This window comes from Dreissena polymorpha, chromosome 11 (genome assembly GCF_020536995.1).
Source record: "Dreissena polymorpha isolate Duluth1 chromosome 11, UMN_Dpol_1.0, whole genome shotgun sequence".
Classification (NCBI taxonomy): domain Eukaryota; kingdom Metazoa; phylum Mollusca; class Bivalvia; order Myida; family Dreissenidae; genus Dreissena; species Dreissena polymorpha.
In genome coordinates, this window is record NC_068365.1 from 6,484,177 (window position 1) to 6,503,481 (window position 19,305).

At 36.1% G+C, this 19,305-nt stretch overlaps 1 protein-coding gene and 1 long non-coding RNA gene across 18 annotated transcripts in view; one reads left to right on the forward strand and one right to left on the reverse strand.

The window, feature by feature from the left end:
• Positions 1-19,305, reverse strand: part of LOC127850056 (uncharacterized) — a 263,076-nt gene that overhangs the window by 133,273 nt on the left and 110,498 nt on the right. For 2 of the 17 annotated variants that reach the window (XR_008035036.1, XR_008035035.1), the window contains exon 3: positions 1,336-1,519. The exons of 5 other annotated variants lie outside the window; for them this stretch is intronic. Coding sequence is in view for 2 of the 12 variants with exons in the window: in XM_052382804.1 (XP_052238764.1) it covers positions 1,944-2,558 (615 nt within the window). In the remaining 10 variants the exon portion in view is untranslated. Of the gene's footprint in view, positions 1-168; positions 2,559-7,504; positions 7,583-19,305 lie in introns of those variants that run through there. 10 more of the 17 variants (XR_008035034.1, XR_008035032.1, XR_008035037.1 and 7 more) reach the window with 7 other exon arrangements.
• LOC127850063 (uncharacterized) overlaps positions 1-19,305 on the forward strand; it is a 177,143-nt gene that overhangs the window by 61,753 nt on the left and 96,085 nt on the right. The gene's annotated exons all lie outside the window — the stretch shown is intronic.

A 19,305-nucleotide genomic window follows, 5' to 3' on the forward strand; every position in this document is an offset into this window, starting at 1 on the left:
ATCGATACATAGTTTATAAAGTTGTGATCTATAACAATATCCTTTTGTATGCCCTATCTATATAAAATACTAATAGTAATTTTATAACTGTAACTTTTACTAGTTATAATATCTTTATTTTCTCCATGTACCACTTTAAGACAAAACATTTAACATTTAAAACAAACAAAAATCTATCAAACTGTTATTTTATTCTTAATGTATCCAACATAAACACAATGCAAGATTACCACCAAATCTATCTTAAATAAGTTTATCTATGATTGTTATTATTTTACGAGAAAACAAGCAAAGAAAAATAATATATGAACATTCAAAAAGAAAATTTTAAAATGTTAATTATAATAATGATAATAATCTTCAACTAATTAATTTGGTTGATAAAACTAACATAAATCCAGATAAGAATAAAAGTTAAATCAAAAGTGAACTTAATATGTTAATACTTAACCTTCTTTAAAAGAGAATTATAGCGATTTCACAGTTTACCTTTTACACGTACGTCTGAATCAAACGTTACAGATGCTTTCTATGACGGATATATCGGTATATTTATTAATGTGTGAATTTATATCTGCTATGATTATTTAAAACGATTTTCTTGAATAAAAAAAAAACAATGTCTTTGAAAAAGAAGACATATGATCATTATAAATAAACATAAAATTGAATGTAATATTCAGTATACTGTAAAGGCAAGAGTAAAAGAGGTACTAAATGTTACAATATTGAAGCATTACAGAAGTTAATGTTACGATGTACGTGTTATTTCTGTTTACCAGATCTTTTCCCCAGCTTTTCGAACACATATTACTTCAAAATATTAACAAATTGTATACTTTATAATGAAGCATGACCGCTCCTCATGGATTGCACATAACTTACTTTTAACTCAATAAAGTACGAACTATTCGATACCATCGATGTTCCTTCTCCTATAAGGTTTAATTTGGAATTTCGACCCGGGGATCCACTTTTTTATTTTCTCACTACAAATGCGACTTTTTAAAGGCGGCGTGTTATGGGGAAACCATGTTTCTGTAGCTGAAATATAAATGTCATATTTATTGCTAAAAAGACAAAATTTGCATATTTCAGATGTAAATGTGCGTTACTTCTAATCTAATGATATGTCTACTGAGTGTGATATGGTTCCTGCCAATTTTAAAACATATCTGCAATTACGGGCTGAAGAATTCTTATGTGGCAAGGGTTAATCCTTTACAAATCACAATGTCGACCATTGCATAATGATAGTCGCTCACAACATAAAAGTAATTGCGTTAGTATTACATTTCGGCTGAGTTCAAAAACGATTGTCGTTTGTCTAAAAACATGGCTGCGAGGTATTAGGACAGTTTTCCTCATAAGTCTATTGTGTAACATTGTTATTAATACCTGCTATTAACAGTTAAATTATGTGGCGTCTGAAGTCAGCGCATTCGGGGCCCTAATGATGATGTTGTCAGAACATTACTAAATCGAATGAAAGGTCACAGACAAATGAGTATAATGATACCTAAGGTCTTTATTGTAAGAATGTTTTATATAGCGATCCCACTGTGTTCATCAGTTGGTTCATCCGGAAACATTGTCGAGCTTATTTTGTGTGGTAACATTATACATGCTGCACATTTTGATTGTCAAAACTATTTGATGTCTTTTCTAAAATAACATGGTTATTTTAAGGTTGCAAAATAAATGGATATCTATCAAAACACTATTCCCGCTGTATATCTTTACAAACTGTTTTCAGTACGGCCGTCTGCATAACCTTAAGTATACAATACAAGACTTATCATCTATAGCTTTGCACGAGATTATTGTTTTCATACATACATATTGCAAGTACCAAGTCTCTATATAAAACAGTTTACCTAAACAACTAAAGTATCGTGCACGTAGCCCTGATACACGCGCGAAATAATCGATTTGATTCATTTTCACATAAGCATTCTGTTGTAAATATCAATCAGTTGATTAGCAGAACTGACTTTTAAGAACATTCGTTGCGCAACCTGTATTAATATATCGCACTTGCGGCTCTTTATCTTCTCTAGGATAGAATCCGAGTAATCCACCTTCCAATCCTTCTCTCTAATTTCCTCTTGACGGTTATCGTACTCCAGCCGCAGCATCTCTAGCTCCATTCTTTTCTTGCTGAACCACATCATCGGCTCTGGGGACGCGACAATCGCCTTTCTTAATTTCTTCAGTCTCAAGAATACATTGGGCCCTTCCTCTAGCATGTCCGTGATATCTGCTACCCATTTATGTTGCTGGTAATCATGCATACCACAGGCTTCCATAAGATTTCTTTCCGGAATCATGTAATAGCAAAGTCGTTTTTTCTCAATAGCAGTCCTAAGTTTTTTCAGTCCGTCATGCAACCAGTGAAGTAAGCTGCGTGAATGAAACTCTGTCTGTGGAGTATTTTCAGCTTGCCATAATATGATGTTTTTCAACATGTACGATGTTATTTCTTTATTATTTGGTTTTATTATATCTCTGAGGATCATTTTAAGAATGACATATACTTTTGCTTGTGTGTCGTTAAGGTTGTTTACAAATTCTGCCTCGCCGGTGTTGAAACAAATCCTCCACTCCATGTGCTTGTAATCGCTTCCCTTGAACCCTACCGGAGTAACAAAGGCTCCTAATGATACTACTTTCTGAACTATATTTGGTGATGGCCATTTACGTCGTCTGTCAGCCCATCTCTGTAAGATGCTGGGGCAGGAACAACGTAGTGCGATTACTCTGTCAATATGATGCACACCATTTATTGTACCAGGAATCGACGGCCCGGCTCGTTCATGATGCTCCAACATAGCATTATGTGTTAATGAAAGTGCCGAATATTCATCTAGCAATAAGCTACTACTTAATAGAACGCCCCCATATTCATTATCACACAGAGCCTTGATAATTATACTCAAACGTGTGTGAACAGCTGGTCTCTCTTGTAACAGTCTGCAGTGCCCTGGATATACAAGTGTATCCATCGTATCCATCCTAAACACATCTATGTCGTCTGAAATAGTGAGCAGATTGATATCAGCTTCCACACAGAGGACATCCGTCAGCACAAATAATACGTCCCAGTCGCTTTCCAAAAAGCAGGTCAGCCCCTCTGCCTTGCTCCCAGCTGTGATTATTGTGTTTCTTTGTTTATTCAAAGATCGTGCATTCAGCAGCCTGTCATTCTCCCTGTACTTCTCAACGCGCCACCGTCTCATCATCTCGCCGTAACCCAACCGGGTCATTATAGTACAGATCTCCATGGACACGTTTTCAAGATTATTCTATGAACAAAATAATACGATCTTTAAGTCAGTTTAAAATACGCAATTGTATTTGATTTAAATTATAAGCACATACAAAAATACAATTTGGTTTACATATGTTTTCAAAAAAAAGTTTTAATTGTGCTTTTTAATTTTATGGAAAGAAAGTTTATTGAAAACTTTGAAGTAATTAATTATCTTCGATTACTTTATCTATTTTCTGCTCGCTTTGTGCCTGCTTTCCATTCATAGGGACAAGGACATTAACATTTGCAATGTTGTACGTGAATTTGCTTGGAAGCATCCAAATATAAATATCCATTCATCCAACAGGATGACCTTGTAGGATATCCAACAAAGTTAAATAGGAGGTCCACCCATCTAACACGGTTAAACAATTTCTGGATAAAGAATATGTCTCCAACCACTTTAGTGGTTTGAGAGACTTTTTATTTAACCCTGTGTGTCTGTCTGTGTGTCTGTTACACTTGATGTCTGAACTCAAGTTTTTGTTTGTTTTGCAAAAATGATAATTAGAAAGCAGAAAATTGCATCATTTCAATGTGCCATTAAAAAAAATCGACAACAGGAGGGAGCCCCCTCCAGCACTCTCCCCAGTTGAGCCCCCCCCCTCTGAATAATTTCTGCGTAGGCCTCTGTAGTATATGACTTAACCGATAGTGATGACTTCGCAGGCTGCTGTGCCTACAAATGCTTTCAGTCTCTGACTTACCCGAGAGTAACGACTACACAGTCTGCTGTGCCTACAAATGCTTTCAGTCTCAGACTTACCCGAGAGTGATGACTGCACAGGCTGCTGTGCCTACAAATGCTTTCAGTCTCAGACTTACCCGAGAGTGACGACTGTACAGAAAGCGGTGCCTACAAATGCTTTCAGCCTCTGACTAACCCGAGAGTTACGACTGTACAGGCTGCTGTGCCTACAAATGCTTTCAGTCTCAGACCTACCCGAGAGTGACGACTGCACAGACTGCTGTGCCTTCAAATGCTTCCAGACTCTGACTTATCCGAGAGTGACGACTACACAGACTGATGTGCCTACAAATGCTTTCAGCCTCCAACTTACCCGAGAGTGACGACTGTACAGGCTGCTATGCCTACAAATGCTTACAGTCTCAGACTAACCCGAGAGTGACGACTGTACAGGCTTCTGTGCCTACAAATGCTTTCAGCCTCTGACTTATCCGAGAGTGACGACTGCACAGACCGATGTGCCTACAAATGCTTTCAGTCTCTTATTTCCCGAGAGTGACGACTGTACAGGCTGCTGTGCCTTCAAATGCTTTCAGTCTCAGACTTACCCAAGAGTGACGACTGCACAGACTGCTGTGCCTTCAAATGCTTCCAGCCTCTGACTTACCCGAGAGTGACGACTGTACAGGCTGCTGTGCCTACAAATGCTTTCAGTCTTTTACTTACCCGAGAGTGACGACTGTACATGCTGCTGTGCCTTCAAATGCTTTCAGTCTCAGACTTACCCGAGAGTGACGACTGCACAGACTGCTGTGCCTTCAAATGCTTCCAGCCTCTGACTTACCCGAGAGTGACGACTGCACAGACTGATGTGCCGACAAATGCTTTCAGCCTCTGACTTACCCGAGAGTTACGACTGTATAGGCTTCTGTGCCTACAAATGCTTTCAGTCCAGACTTACCGTACCCGAGAGTGACGACTGCACAGACTGCTGTGCCTTCAAATGCTTCCAGCCTCTGACTTACCCGAGAGTGACGACTACACAGACTGATGTGCCTACAAATGCTTTCAGCCTCCGACTTACCCTAGAGTGACGACTGTACAGGCTGCTGTGCCTACAGATGCTTACAGTTTCAGACTTACCCCAGAGTGACGACTGCACAGACTGCTGTGCCTTCAAATGGATCCAGCCTCTGACTTACCTGAGAGTGACGACTATACAGGCTGCTGTGCATTCAAATGCTTCCAGCCTCTGACTTACCCGAGAGTGACGACTACACAGGCTGATGTGCCTACAAACGTTTCTAGTCCCTGACTTACCCGAGAGTGACGACTTTACAGGCTGCTGTGCCTACACATGCTTTCAGTCTCAGACTTACCCGAGAGTGACGACTGCACAGACTGCTGTGCCTTCAAATGCTTCCAGCCTCTGACTTACCCGAGAGTGACGACTGCACAGACTGATGTGCCTACAAATGCTTTCAGGCTCTGAATTACCCGAGAGTGACGACTGTACAGGCTTATGTGCCTACAAATGCTTTCAGTCTCAGACTTACCCGAGAGGGATGACTGCACAGACTGCTGTGCCTTCAAATGCTTCCAGCCTCTGACTTACCCGAGAGTGACGACTGTACAGTCTGCTTTGCCTTCAAATGCTTCCAAACGCTGACTTACCCGAGAGTGAAGACTGTACAGTCTGCTGTGCCTACACATGCTTTCAGTCTCAGACTTACCCGAGAGTGACGACTGCACAGACTGCTGTGCCTTCAAATGCTTCCAGCCTCTGACTTACCCGAGAGTGAAAACTGCACAGACTGGTGTGCTTACAAATGCTTTCAGTCTCAGACTTACCCGAGAGTGACGACTGTACAGCCTGCTGTGCCTACAAATGCTTTCAGTCTCAGACTTACCCGAGAGTGACGACTGTACAGGCTGCTGTGTCTACAAATGCTTCACGCCTCTGACTTACCAGAGAGTGACGACTGTACAGGCTGCTGTGTCTACAAATGCTTCCATTCTCTGACTTACCCGATAGTGATGACTGCACACGCTGCTGTGCCTGCAAATGCTTCCAAACTCTGACTTACCCGAGAGTGACGACTGTACTGGCTGCTGTGCCTTTTATTGCTTTCAGTCTCAGACTTACCCGAGAAAGACGACTGCACACACTGCTATGCCTTCAAATGCTTCCAGCCTCTGACTTACCCGAGAGTGACGACTGCACAGACTGATGTGCCTTCAAATGCTTTCAGCCTCTGACTCACCCGTGAGTGACGACTGTACTGGCTGCTGTACCTACAAATGCTTTCAGTCTCAGACTTACCCGAGAGTGACGACTGCACATGCTGCTGTTCCTTCAAATGCTTCCAACCTCTGACTTACCCAAGAGTGACGACTGCACAGACTGATATGCCTTCAAATGCTTCAAACCTCTGACTTACCCGAGAGTGACGACTGTACAGGCTGCTGTGCCTACAAATGCTTTCAGTCTCAGACTTAACCGAGAGTGACGACTGCATAGACTGCTGTGCCTTCAAATGCTTCCAGCCTCTGACTTACCCGAGAGTGACAACTGCACAGACTTGTGTGCTTACAAATGCTTTCAGTCTCAGACTTACCCGAGATTGACGACTGCACAGACTACTGTGCCTTCAAATGCTTTCAGCCTCTGACTTACCGAAGAGTCACGACTGCACAGGCTGCTGTACCTACATATGCTTTCAGTCTCAGACTTACCCGAGAGTGACGACTGTACAGGCTGCTGAGCCTACAAATGCTTTAAGTCTCAGACTTAACCGAGAGTGACGACTGTACAGGCTGCTGTGCCTTCAAATGCTTCCAGCCTCTGACTTACCCGAGATTGACGACTGTACAGGCTGCTGTGCCTTTAAATGCTTTCAGTCTCAGACTTACCTTAGAGTGACTACTGCACAGACTGCTGTGCCTTTAAATGTTTCCAGCCTCTGACTTACTCGAGAGTGATGACTGTACAGGCTGCTGTGCCTTCAAATGCTTCCAGCCTCTGACTTACCCGAGAGTAACGACTGTACAGGCTGCTGTGCCTTTAAATGCTTTCAGTCTCAGACTTACCTGAGAGTGACGACTGCACAGACTGCTGTGCCTTCAAATGCTTTCAGTCTCAGACTTACCTTGAAGTGACGACTGCACAGACTGCTGTGCCTTCAAATGCTTCCAGCCTCTGACTTACCCGAGAGTGACGACTGCACGGACTGATGTGCCTACAAATGCTTTCAGCCTCTGACTTACCCGAGAGTGACGACTGCACAGACTGATGTGCCTACAAATGCTTTCAGCCTCTGACTTACCCGAGAGTGACGACTGTACAGGCTGCTGTGCCTTCAAATGCTTTCAGTCTCCGACTTACCCGAGAGTGACGACTATACAGACTGCTGTGCCTTCAAATGTTTCCAGCCTCTGACGTACTAAAGAGTGACGACTGTACAGGCTGCTGTGCCTACAAATGCTTACAGTCTCTGACTTACCCGAGAGTGACGACTGTACAGGCTGCTGTATCCATTCTCTGACTCTGTACATCCCTCGCCTCCTTCTGCCATTTGTAAAATGCTGGAAGTACATATAAGTTTTAATTGTCAAGGGTGTGATTAGATTAAACAAGGCAAAATGAATGGTAATAATATATATTATTGTTTTAATGTTTTTTTTTTCAGAGTTTACGTTCTTATAAACTCTCATAAAACGTCAGCATAACAGCAAGTTTGATCCTTTAATCCTAATTTCGCATAACATCTTATGAAGCACTTAATAATATATATGCACATGAACATAACATTTAAAGTCTTATATACTACTCTGTACACGATGGGTCTATATGCACCTGGTTGCGTTAAAAAAATAGTGGTTGATGTGTGTGGTGTAAAATAGTACATGTTGTAGTTCGATTTTTTTTTATCATAAGTACCCAGATAAGTATATCATTTCTGTGAAGAAAGTTAAAGACTTGAACACTAGGTTAGTTTCAATTTTAACTGTTATATAATGGCGTTTCATCAAACGAGTCAAGACAATGAAGTCCTGTTCGTATCAATGAACCTGGTAGTTATTGGTGTAACCATTTACGAATGCCCGAGCTTCGTTATTGATTGTTAAAATCACTAGATGAAGATGTGAGAATCTGCCGGACATCAAAAATAAGAACTATATATTGTTCATATGCGGGCATAGATAAGCTTGGATAAGTCAAGATGTTGCAGTTGGTGATGCAAATTATTTAAAGAATCTTTTAAGCAACGCGTTATTGATTGCTGCACGCAAAAATAGGCCGACGACGTTTTAAACTCGAGTCGATGTCATCATTATAAACATACAAAAGCCTACATAACACAGAAATGTACTTATCTGTTGATTTAGCACCAAATAAAAGATTGCGCTTTTCAAATTCCGAGCCTCAATCACAATTTACAAATCGAACTGGGGAGACGCAATAATGTGCAAAAATAAAACAGAATATGCAAAAATTGTTCTGCAAACTAAGTTCGATATCTGGATTGTGAATATCATGCTTATGTGCGTGTGTGTGATTATGTTTAAACAAACTATGCCAAGATCTAAGAAATATAAATAACTGAATAATGTACATTCTATATTTACACAACCCTTATGTATTTTTATAGCATGTTCTAGACATATATAACTTTATATTCTCCAAACACACGAAGAGCTGAACAAACAATAAGACACAATTGTAAACAAAAGCATAAGTGTAATAAAATTATGAATACGTAGTACAATTTATTTAATGCTTTCCGGTGGTTTAAAGAGAAATATCAGTGAATTAAAACTGATGATTCCACTGTTTCAAACAGTGAAATTATCAGTGAGAATTATCGATAATTTTAATTGTTAAGTGTTAAATGACGTCATTTTTTGACGAAATGACGCCATTATCCCAGCAAAATTCTTTAGTTAAACTCTTGAACAATGTATTTAAACTGTGAAAAATGCATTAAATAAAAAAAAATTGTTGGATTCGGTTGATTATCGATTTTAATTCACTCGTGATCATAAAAAATATATATTTTCACTCGTGGCTGCGCCACTCGTGAAAATATTATTTTCTATGATCACTCGTGAATTAAAATCGATAATCCACCGGATTCAACAAATATCCTCTATATCTTACACTTCTTTAGCGATAAGCACAGTAAACATTGACATGATACACAGAGTAAATTTATATACACAAATATGTGAACAATGAATTATAGGCATGGAAATAAATTGATATTGTTAATGAAAATAAAGCGTCTGGAGGTCATTGAAACAGAAAAAAAACAGTACGCAAGTGGTATTTATAAACATTCAAGGCTCTATAAAGGTGAAGATCCGTAATTATTTACCGATTTTTAAATATTATTTTCATATTTTATTTATAAAGGTTATCAAAAAACAATATATATATGCTATTGGACATTAAAATAAAAAAATGAGCAATACAACTTGTTTTGAGCTCAAAATAAAGTGTCCTCCAAGTCAATTGTGTTTACAAACAAACCGTTTATTTACATCGCTGTTAACTCGGGAAAGAGAAAGTGAAACTGACTCAGGTCACCAAAAATATATCGATGATTGTTAACGTTTTCCGGTATTACTCACAATGTAGGTCTCTTCTAAATGGTTAAAACGTTTGTTGTGAACTAATAAGTACCTTTCTGCTGGTAAAAAGTTGTTTAAAATAGAATTAAAATTGAATGTTCTTTCGGCTATTTTGAGCATATGTCATCGCTCTGAGGCTACACATCACGTTAGTTGCAAAAATGTAAACATTTCTTCCAATTATGAAACGGGTATATCTTCCATAATTCTTGGCAACGTTGAACCTAAGCTGTGTTATCAGCAGATTTTATGCAAGAGTAACTGAAATACGGTGAAAATTTGACCAGTTGACATGCATAATAATTGGATTTGTCACCTTTATAGAGCCTTTAAACATATAATCAAAGTGCACCAATATTCACATGAATCAGTAAATACGCATAACGCATATGCACACGTATTCTCAATCAAATGCTGATCAAAACATACGCGAAAACAATCTGGCATTCTAGGAACGAAATCAAAATTCTATACTACCTTGACAACTATGTTATGATCTTATAATAACGTTAATGTATATATAGAATATTATGTGAGTTTTAGAAAAAGATCAAGTTTATCATGCGAGGCTTAGAACCAGGGTGGCGCGAGGCTTGCCGAGCGCTTCCATGGTTCGAGCCGAGCATGATAAACTTGATCTTTATCCAAAATTCACATGGTATTCTATTTTTCCTATTATTTCCTCCCCTTTTCCATTTATAATTATCAAATATTTTATTTTTTGACGATTTTATCTTTCCGTAGTTGACAAAAACATATTCACAATATTTTGGAAAAACCCAAATCTGATCTAAAAAAAGCGATAGTATAATGCTCATGTTTATACGGTCTTTGTTATACTATCGATTTTCATCTGGTAATAGGATAAAACTTTTTTGGGCCGTAGGCCTTTGTTTACAAATTGACTTATTAAAACTTGACTTGACTAGTTTGAGGGTAATGTAGTTTGTATCAATATTAAAATGTTTTGCACTTTCGATTTCAAGGTACATTTGACTATGGTGTATCTGACAAAAAAAAAATATTAAATGCATGTGTAATCAAATATTGGAACGAACCATGTTAGCGCTCGGCAAGCCTCGCGCTACATCGGTTCTAAGCCTCACATGATAAACTTGATCTTTATCCAAAACTCACATAATATTCTCTATTGATTTACTTAGGTTTTGTTTTGTACGCTGTATCCGCCATATTTGAAAATTGACCAATATTGGTTAGGTCGCAGTACACCAATATGTTGCACGTCGGGTTATGTGCTCCAGCATATAAAGTCGATAACGATGTGGTATTCGATACAGTAAACACTGTTTCAAATTTAAACATAAACATGTCAGCGAGAAAACGTGTTGAAACATCGTCGTGTTTTTTATAGGATGCATGCAAAGGATGACGTCCGTAGGTTGCCATTCAGGTAAATTTAACATGTTTATGAAGTTTATTCATTATTGTCCTCAATTTGTCCTCATATGGACTGCCAGGGCCGAAATAGCAACAATTATCAAAGGCTCTGGGAGTCCGTTTATATGGACTAAATGATATATCAGCTTTCAGGTTCAGGCTCGTTGAAAAAGATGGCCGCCAGGGGGGGGGGGGCATATTTGCTCACATGGCTATAGTAAAACCTTTTTTACACTCTAGAAGTCACATTTATACTTCAATATTCATGAAACTTGGTCCGAACATTTGTTATGATACATCGGCTTAATTCGAAAAGTGTTATGGTACGTTGAAAAACATGGCCACTATAGGAAGCTGGGCAGTTTACCGTGTATGGCTATAGCAAAACCTTGTTAACACTATCGTTTATAAAAAAAATATTGCTGCACTGATGTTTTCTATTGTAACTTATATCTGACAATGAAGAAAATACACAAAGCACTAGTTGTAATGCAGCACATGCTGAAGTGTACAAATGCATAATTTCAACATTGCGCTAGGCTATCAACAGCATCTATTATACCCGGTACATGAATGTCTTCCTGTCAGAATATACTAGTGTTTTCTGATAGGAAGACATTCACGTACCGGGTATAATAGATAAAAAAATAGATAATAAATATAAAAGTCCTCAAAATGCTTAATCCAGTAGATTTCTCTTGAAGCATCATAACTTTTGTAAAGTGCATTTGCTTTTTTTTTTGCTAATGTCTAATATCTGCCCCCCCCCATCAAATTGGGCACATGTCAGGTAGGAAGTTATTTTATCAGTTATTTAGCTTCAATAAAATATTTAACTTCCTGCGTGTGGCAACTTCTGACCCCAGTCAGTTAAATTACACATACATGTATTCGAGGGCATCTATATGTTGTGGCACATAAACTATAACACTAGGTCATAATGACTACTTTATTAACATTAAACTTTATTTCATGACATAACATTAACATAATTTGTATTTGGCATAAAACAGCACAAAGCATTTTTAAAGCATTCGGAAAGTCTATAACAATTAATAAAATTAGTATTTAAAGGAAGTGGTAGAATATGATAAGAGCTAATATTTGAGATGTATATATTTCATATCTTAGATACATTAGTACAAATTATTTTACGAATATGTATCTCGTTAACTTGTCTGCTTGTGTTGTAGTATTATCATAGCTTTGAGATTCACACGATATCGATTCCTTTTAACTGTTTGCTTTAATTTTGACTGATCCATTGTTTAGATGAAAATCTGATTCAGTAGCGTCATGAATGCCACGGCATATTTTTCACAAGATGGCTGCTGCTCAAAAAGAGCCCTTGCAGAAATGCTTTTTTTTGCTCGCTTTTTGGGTGGATATACTTTATACAATGGTGAACGAAATGGTGACTTAATGGGCGTGTAATTTGTTGCAGACAAACTCCAGTGTGACATGCAGTTGACGAAATGCATTTTGGTGTAACTATTCGTATTGTTTGCGATGTTTTCAAGCATTTTCTCTTCAAGCGATGAAGCGATAGACTTGACTTTTGACGCATTCTGAAAAAACAAAACCGCTATATTTAACAGACATCTAATTATACCAATTTATTTTATGACATCAATATTTTATCTTCACAAAAATAATTATATATCGATTACCACATATATGTAATTCAGACTAACATTTACATTTAATATTATATACTACATATATTATTGAAGCTTGGCAAAATCACCGCAAGCTCAGAGCTGCCACTGTTTCGAGCCAAACATTATATTTTTAAATTTTCTTACATGCGCCAAGTATGTAAAAAAAATTTCACATGCTCCAAGTATGTAAATAGAAATGTTAAGTTCAGTTTAGTTTTACTACAAACTACATTTGGTCTTTTTAAATATAAACATATGAAAAGCCAAGGATTTTTCGTCCAAATGACATACCTCCTATTACATCATTTTCATGCTTGTATATATATATATATATATATATATATATATATATATATATATATATATATATATATATATATATATATATATATATATATATATATATATATATATATATATATATATATATATATACATGTATATATATATATATACCAACCTTTTTCGAGCGTGACTTGAATTTAATTTAATTAATTTAATTTAATAGAGGATATTTGTTGGATTCGGTGGCGCAGCCACGAGTGAAAATATATATTTTATATGATCACGAGTGAATTAAAATCGATAAACCACCGAACCCAACAAATTTTCTTTTTATTTTATGCTTTATTACGTCATTTCGTCAAAAAAAATGACGTCATTTAACATAAACAGTGAAAATTATCGATTATTTTCACTGATAATTTTCATTATTTGAAACAGTGAAATTATCAGTTTTAATTCACTGATATTTCTCTATAAACCACCGGAAAGCATAAAATAAATAAAAATTAAACACTATGTAAACATGTCAAAATAACACAGGATTTTGCGTTTTCTGAATAGAACGGAATAGAACGGAACGTCATTTGTACGAAAAATCGCTTGGCTGATCACAGATGTTATTACAATTTTATTATGATAAACATCTCAGTAAAAGTAAAAACAGAAGCAGTTCAGATGATGTACTCAAAACCGTTCAGACGATGTACTAAAACAAAAAAAACGTTCAGACGATGTACTATTTTCAAATTACTCGCCACAGATCTAAAAAAGCTTAAACAACGTGGAAAAACTTGTACGAAATATTCTAAGCATGTTAGAAAGCAAAAACTGTTGTACTTATTTGTTTGTTTGTCATCTTGAATAGCAAACGCGTCAAAATAATGTATGTTCAGACGATGTACAATTTTTATTGTTTATTGTGTCTGAATGTTTGAGAAAACTACAGAAATCTCAGAAAAACGACAATTACCAGAGTACTTAAGGAGACTAAGCGGGTACTTTGCGCATAGTTATCATTAATTTAGATATGATAAAATATGAGAATACCTTGATTGTCGTCATTAAGCGAGAGCTTTTCCCGCCATTTTGTGCGTACGATGTACTTTTGTGATCACGAGATTCCCCGCAGTGATAAAATATTAACGCTATTGAACTTTGTGATATAAGCACAAAAGGAGCTGATGTCTAGCCTTGTATACATAACAGACTTTCATGTGTCTGGCTTTTCATTATTCTCATACAAATACAACTGATCATTAAGAAGGCTAATATCGATGGTTAATGCGGTATTTTATTTTCAAAATAACATTATCTTTCAAAAAGTATGTATTAAGTGGTTGCTTAACACAAAGGTACTGCTTTTAAAAACGCGTGTTTAATATGTATGTGCATAGTATTTCAAAGTTGTCGTATTGCACTAATATGATAATAGGTGGTACCTAATTTACGGGCAAAAGCTTAGATATTTGATTACCATGTATTGTAATAAATATATGGAATTTATTGTGTACAAAACATTACAAGACTTTCAATAAAAATGTAATGCATCCAACAAATCAAATTATATTTTTTTGCTTGATGACAAAAGTGTTTTGCATCAGTCAAGCTTTAAGATCTTTTATCTTGTGTGCTTTTTTAGCCTATGTTATTCAAAGCTGGTTCAGTGGATACGGTGTCCGTTAGCGACTGTGGTGTCTTGTTATTGATCCCATAAGAGGGCGTGTTTTTTAAATGACCCTTAAGACGCCAAGCACTGGTCCTACCCAGGAAACATGTTGTTTCATGTATGTCTCAATTAAAATAAATCTAGCTAAATTCATTGATTCTAGCATAATATGATTAAACATAATGTGATTTGTCAAATCAATTTTGATTATCAATGTATAAATATGTGGAACTGAAGGACAGCGTATATAGTTGTTTTGCAATTGAAGTATGTCATAAATACAGGTATCTCAAAGGATTTTGATTTCCGTTGACAAAGTAGTGTCGCTTAGTTGAAATTAGGTTACCACTAAAAAACTAGTAATTGTGTAGCAATTCAGAAATAAAAGTCTAAACTGCAGACAATTAGTTTGTAAGCAAACAAACAAAATGTTATATCATCCATATTTTTTATGTATACATTTAAGTAACACATAAAACAAACATAGATGTATCAGTAATCGTATGAGCTTATTTAATTGTCAATAATTGTTTTTCTATGTTTAGTCGCTCGACCGGGGCACTGGAAATTTCAGAAATGCTTCAAGTGTTTCCCACCCAACTAGAGATGTACTGGTATGAAACCCAGGTAATTCTCGCGTGTATTGGTGCTATACACTGAGCACGTAAAAGAACCAAGGTATCTTTTCGCAAAGAGCTAGGGTATCGCACCCGGATTCCTTGTATCCCAATACTGTCTCTTCTGCTTGCTGTCTCTTCAGCAAAAACCAAAGGACCCCATTGGAAATAAGTGCTTGCACTTTCATTGGTTATCCTTGACCGCAAGGGCAAAATAAATACAATACAATACAGCAGAAGTATGTCAAAGATGTTAATATATTTAGTACATATATATACAAATTAAGGTATATTATGGTTATGTTTGGCGATTATAAACAGATACTTTCACGCAGAAAGGTAGAAACATTGTCAATAAAGAAGGCGAATATTGATCTCCTTGTTTTGTTTCCTGGTTTGATCCGATATAACAAGAGAACCAATCGCAAACCGCGTGCTCAACCGAGTGTGTTATAATCAGTTGAGCATGTATAATTCTTTTGCACTTTTTCGCAGAATTTTAAATTCTTATACATATATTTTAGAACATTCAGACGTTTACCATATAAGCCTTTTTTCAAGACATTTACACAATTTAAAATGGTTTATGGATTCGAAAGCTTTTTTTAAAAATCAACATGTAAACAATAGAATCTGCCTCTTTTTCGATAGATATTTGTGTAACATAGCTTTACACTGTAACTTTATTTCATTGACGTTCTGTTTAAGTTTGACGGTATCTTAAGATTGATTTATGTACACAATTTCATAAAAATGCGCATTCATAAAAACTTGTGTTAAAAATGTCGAAGAATAGCACCGATCGCCGCTTTGTGTTTGCACAATCAGTTTCAATGTGTGTAACTCAAGTTTATATTTGCAAACAAACATATACACAATGATACACTTTAAGAATTTTCGAACGAAACACTATTCAAACTTGAATATCAGTAATGAGTTACGATTTTGATTTAAAATTGCACATGTGATCATGTGACTATATTCAGTGCATAATAACGATACAATCCTTAAATTATCAGGTCGGTAATTAAGTTTATGCGTTATACTTGTTACATTATTATTTTACGATGTACGATTCTGAGAATTTGACTTTTTCAGTGATTTTTTTCTATTTGTTAAGGGTTAAGGTTAAGCGCTCTAAAGCCGGTGTAAATCCCCAGTACTTTGCATTGACCGTAACAAAGCGGTGATACCAGCTTTATTCAACTATGTGTGTATGTTGTTTTGTATTGTGCCGTGCTGTTTTGGCAATTGGTCACTTGCCTTAAATAAAGGACCACGCAATTATATAATAAGAATGCCATACTGCTGCAGCAGCTGGTGTTTCACCTCTGTATATTAATATAAAATTAACTTTAACAAATTATGGCTCAAATGAACATTCAGAAGCGCAGCTGCGCATTTTTGCAATTTGCATGCTAGCAACCTAACGTTATAAAGCGTCCGATTGTCATTGATGCATTATTTTATCGTTAGCTTGTACAAAAGGTAGTCAAATAATCACATTTACAATTTTAAATGAAAATCCTATATTTTAATAGAAATATTAAAGTTTGAAAAGTGCTGCGTTGGGAAAGTCTCCAATTCACTTGCAGGTAACGTGCATTTTGCTAATATGCGAGGTAGCAGTCTTAAATATTCAGATGAGTCCTACATTTTTAAAAACAAGTTTTTAATTATCCTGGTGTAAGAACCCATCTCAAATGATGAAATTGAAATAAATTTAGAATAATTTGTTTCCCATTTCCACGTGCAATTAGATGAAACCATATATACCCTAAGTGAGCACTCGGGGTATGTATGGTTTCAGAATAGGTAGTTCGAATGGGTAATGTATTTTAATAGTATAACAAAGATGGCCCATTGCACAATTATATCGGGCATGTAAAATCAGTTATAAAAAAGAGGATTTATTAATGGACTTATGCAAATCTTTACTTAAGGGGAAATACCAGCGATATGCCACTGTAAAGTACACAGACGAGACAGACTTGAAAGACGAGACGGACGAGACTAACAGTCAGACAGACAAAGGGATACTCAACTCACCAACTAACATCTGCAGTAACAATGAAATACTCCACCGTAATGTGTAATATTCAATTAAATCAAACTCGTATGGTTTGTTCAATCAACTGATACATAAAGCTTCTACACAAGATAATGATACAGACATTTACAAAGTCATTATTATCAATGCCTAATACACCTAGGAGTATGTACAAAAGCAAATAATTAAACGGGTGTATGTCAGTTTCCGCATTGACAAATATTTTAAAAATGAGACACGACTTCGACGTTTACCTGTTAAAATGCGAACTTTAATTCAATAGTTCAGACAAACAACCATTTACGTTATTCCTATAAGCATATATTGCAATATTCAAACGAAACAACAATTTATTTCAAACGTAGCCATTAAGAGTATCAAACATTTTAAGGAAGATAAATTAACTTACCCAAATGCCGTATGTTTCAGACACTTACTCCGCAACTAGTGCTTTAGTCGCAATTCTCTAACTGTCCGTGAATGTCAAATCATCTGCCGATTGATTCTTGTAATCGCCCGGCAGCGTTTAACGCCAACCTAGAAACATGCTGTTCGTGAACTCGAACTGAACATATTTTTAAACTGACCAAACAACTAGACATGAATCGATCATGTACACATCGCCTGCTATCGTAATAATAGAAGCGTGAGTTACTGAGGCCCGTAAGGCTTTCTTTACAGAGAAACATAACAATTTACAAAAATATGAAACTCGTAGTTAATTAAAACTAAACCTATTTGATCGTTTTTTTACTTAAAATGTATTTTCTTACACACTGAATAATGTGCCTAACAAATGCTTGCTTAAAACCCGTATTATAAACAAAAAAACCGGAAAACACTGAAAATTCACATAACTTGACAAATGTACAACTGCGTACAAATGAGGCCCAATACTTAACATTAAAAAAACAAACATATTGGTTGTATCGTGACACAAACAGACAGTAAAACAGACAGACACACATACAATAGTAATTTAAGACTACACATTGAAATAAACGCAATCGATGACAAGAACACACACGTTAAGGGCGGTAATACAGCTTATGAAAAAAAACATTTTTTCAGTTGTTAATATTACCATATTAAAGATAATAAACGAAGTAAAATAATGGTAAACAAACAAATATGTTATTCATTTTCATATCTCATACATGTGATGGATGGTTATCAAAATACATAACATATTTAGTTATTTAACTTCAAATTTATTATATTACGTAATTACAATAACAATATTGTGCATATTGAACATATGCCATGTGTGTTTGTTTGTTGTGGTATTTGTTGTGTTTTGTTTAGTTCGATACTTCGTCGTTTTCAACGTTGTTTTTGCCATATCACGGCGGTCAGTTTACAAACTCACACGTTTACTTGAATAGCGTGTTTTTCGAGTTAGTTATATCCACAAAAACGTTACGGGTGTAATTATTTGCATTGATCTGATATACATAAATCAATTGTTGTTTGTTCGCCAACAAAAGTGAACCGGTTTGACCTTGTTTAATAAAACGCATTGTTTAATTTCGGTTCATTTATAACAATCATACAGATGTTTACTTAATTCATTCATCTTGTTGAGGGCTTCGGAATATGTGTGTTCGTGAACTGTCCGTTGCTCTCGAAGTACACAATTTTAATGACCAATACATGAAGATAACTATGTTAGTGTTGGATACCCGGGATAGTAGAGAATCGTTCAATCATATTCGAATAAGAGATTTTGATTATTCGAATATAATCATATATTTGATTTATAAACCCCTACATCCAAAAATCATAACTTTTAACGTCGAAAAAATTTATCTTCTTCGAAAAGACAAAACAAACAAAAACCCAATCGAACGCGCTTCTTTGAAATGGGATAAAGCAATATTTTTTAAAATACGAATTGTGTTTTTATTAGGTTTATTGAATAACCGTTTACTTCCGGTAATCATAGATACAAAATGGCACGTAGACTTCATAGTTTTGGCGGACTTACCTCCTT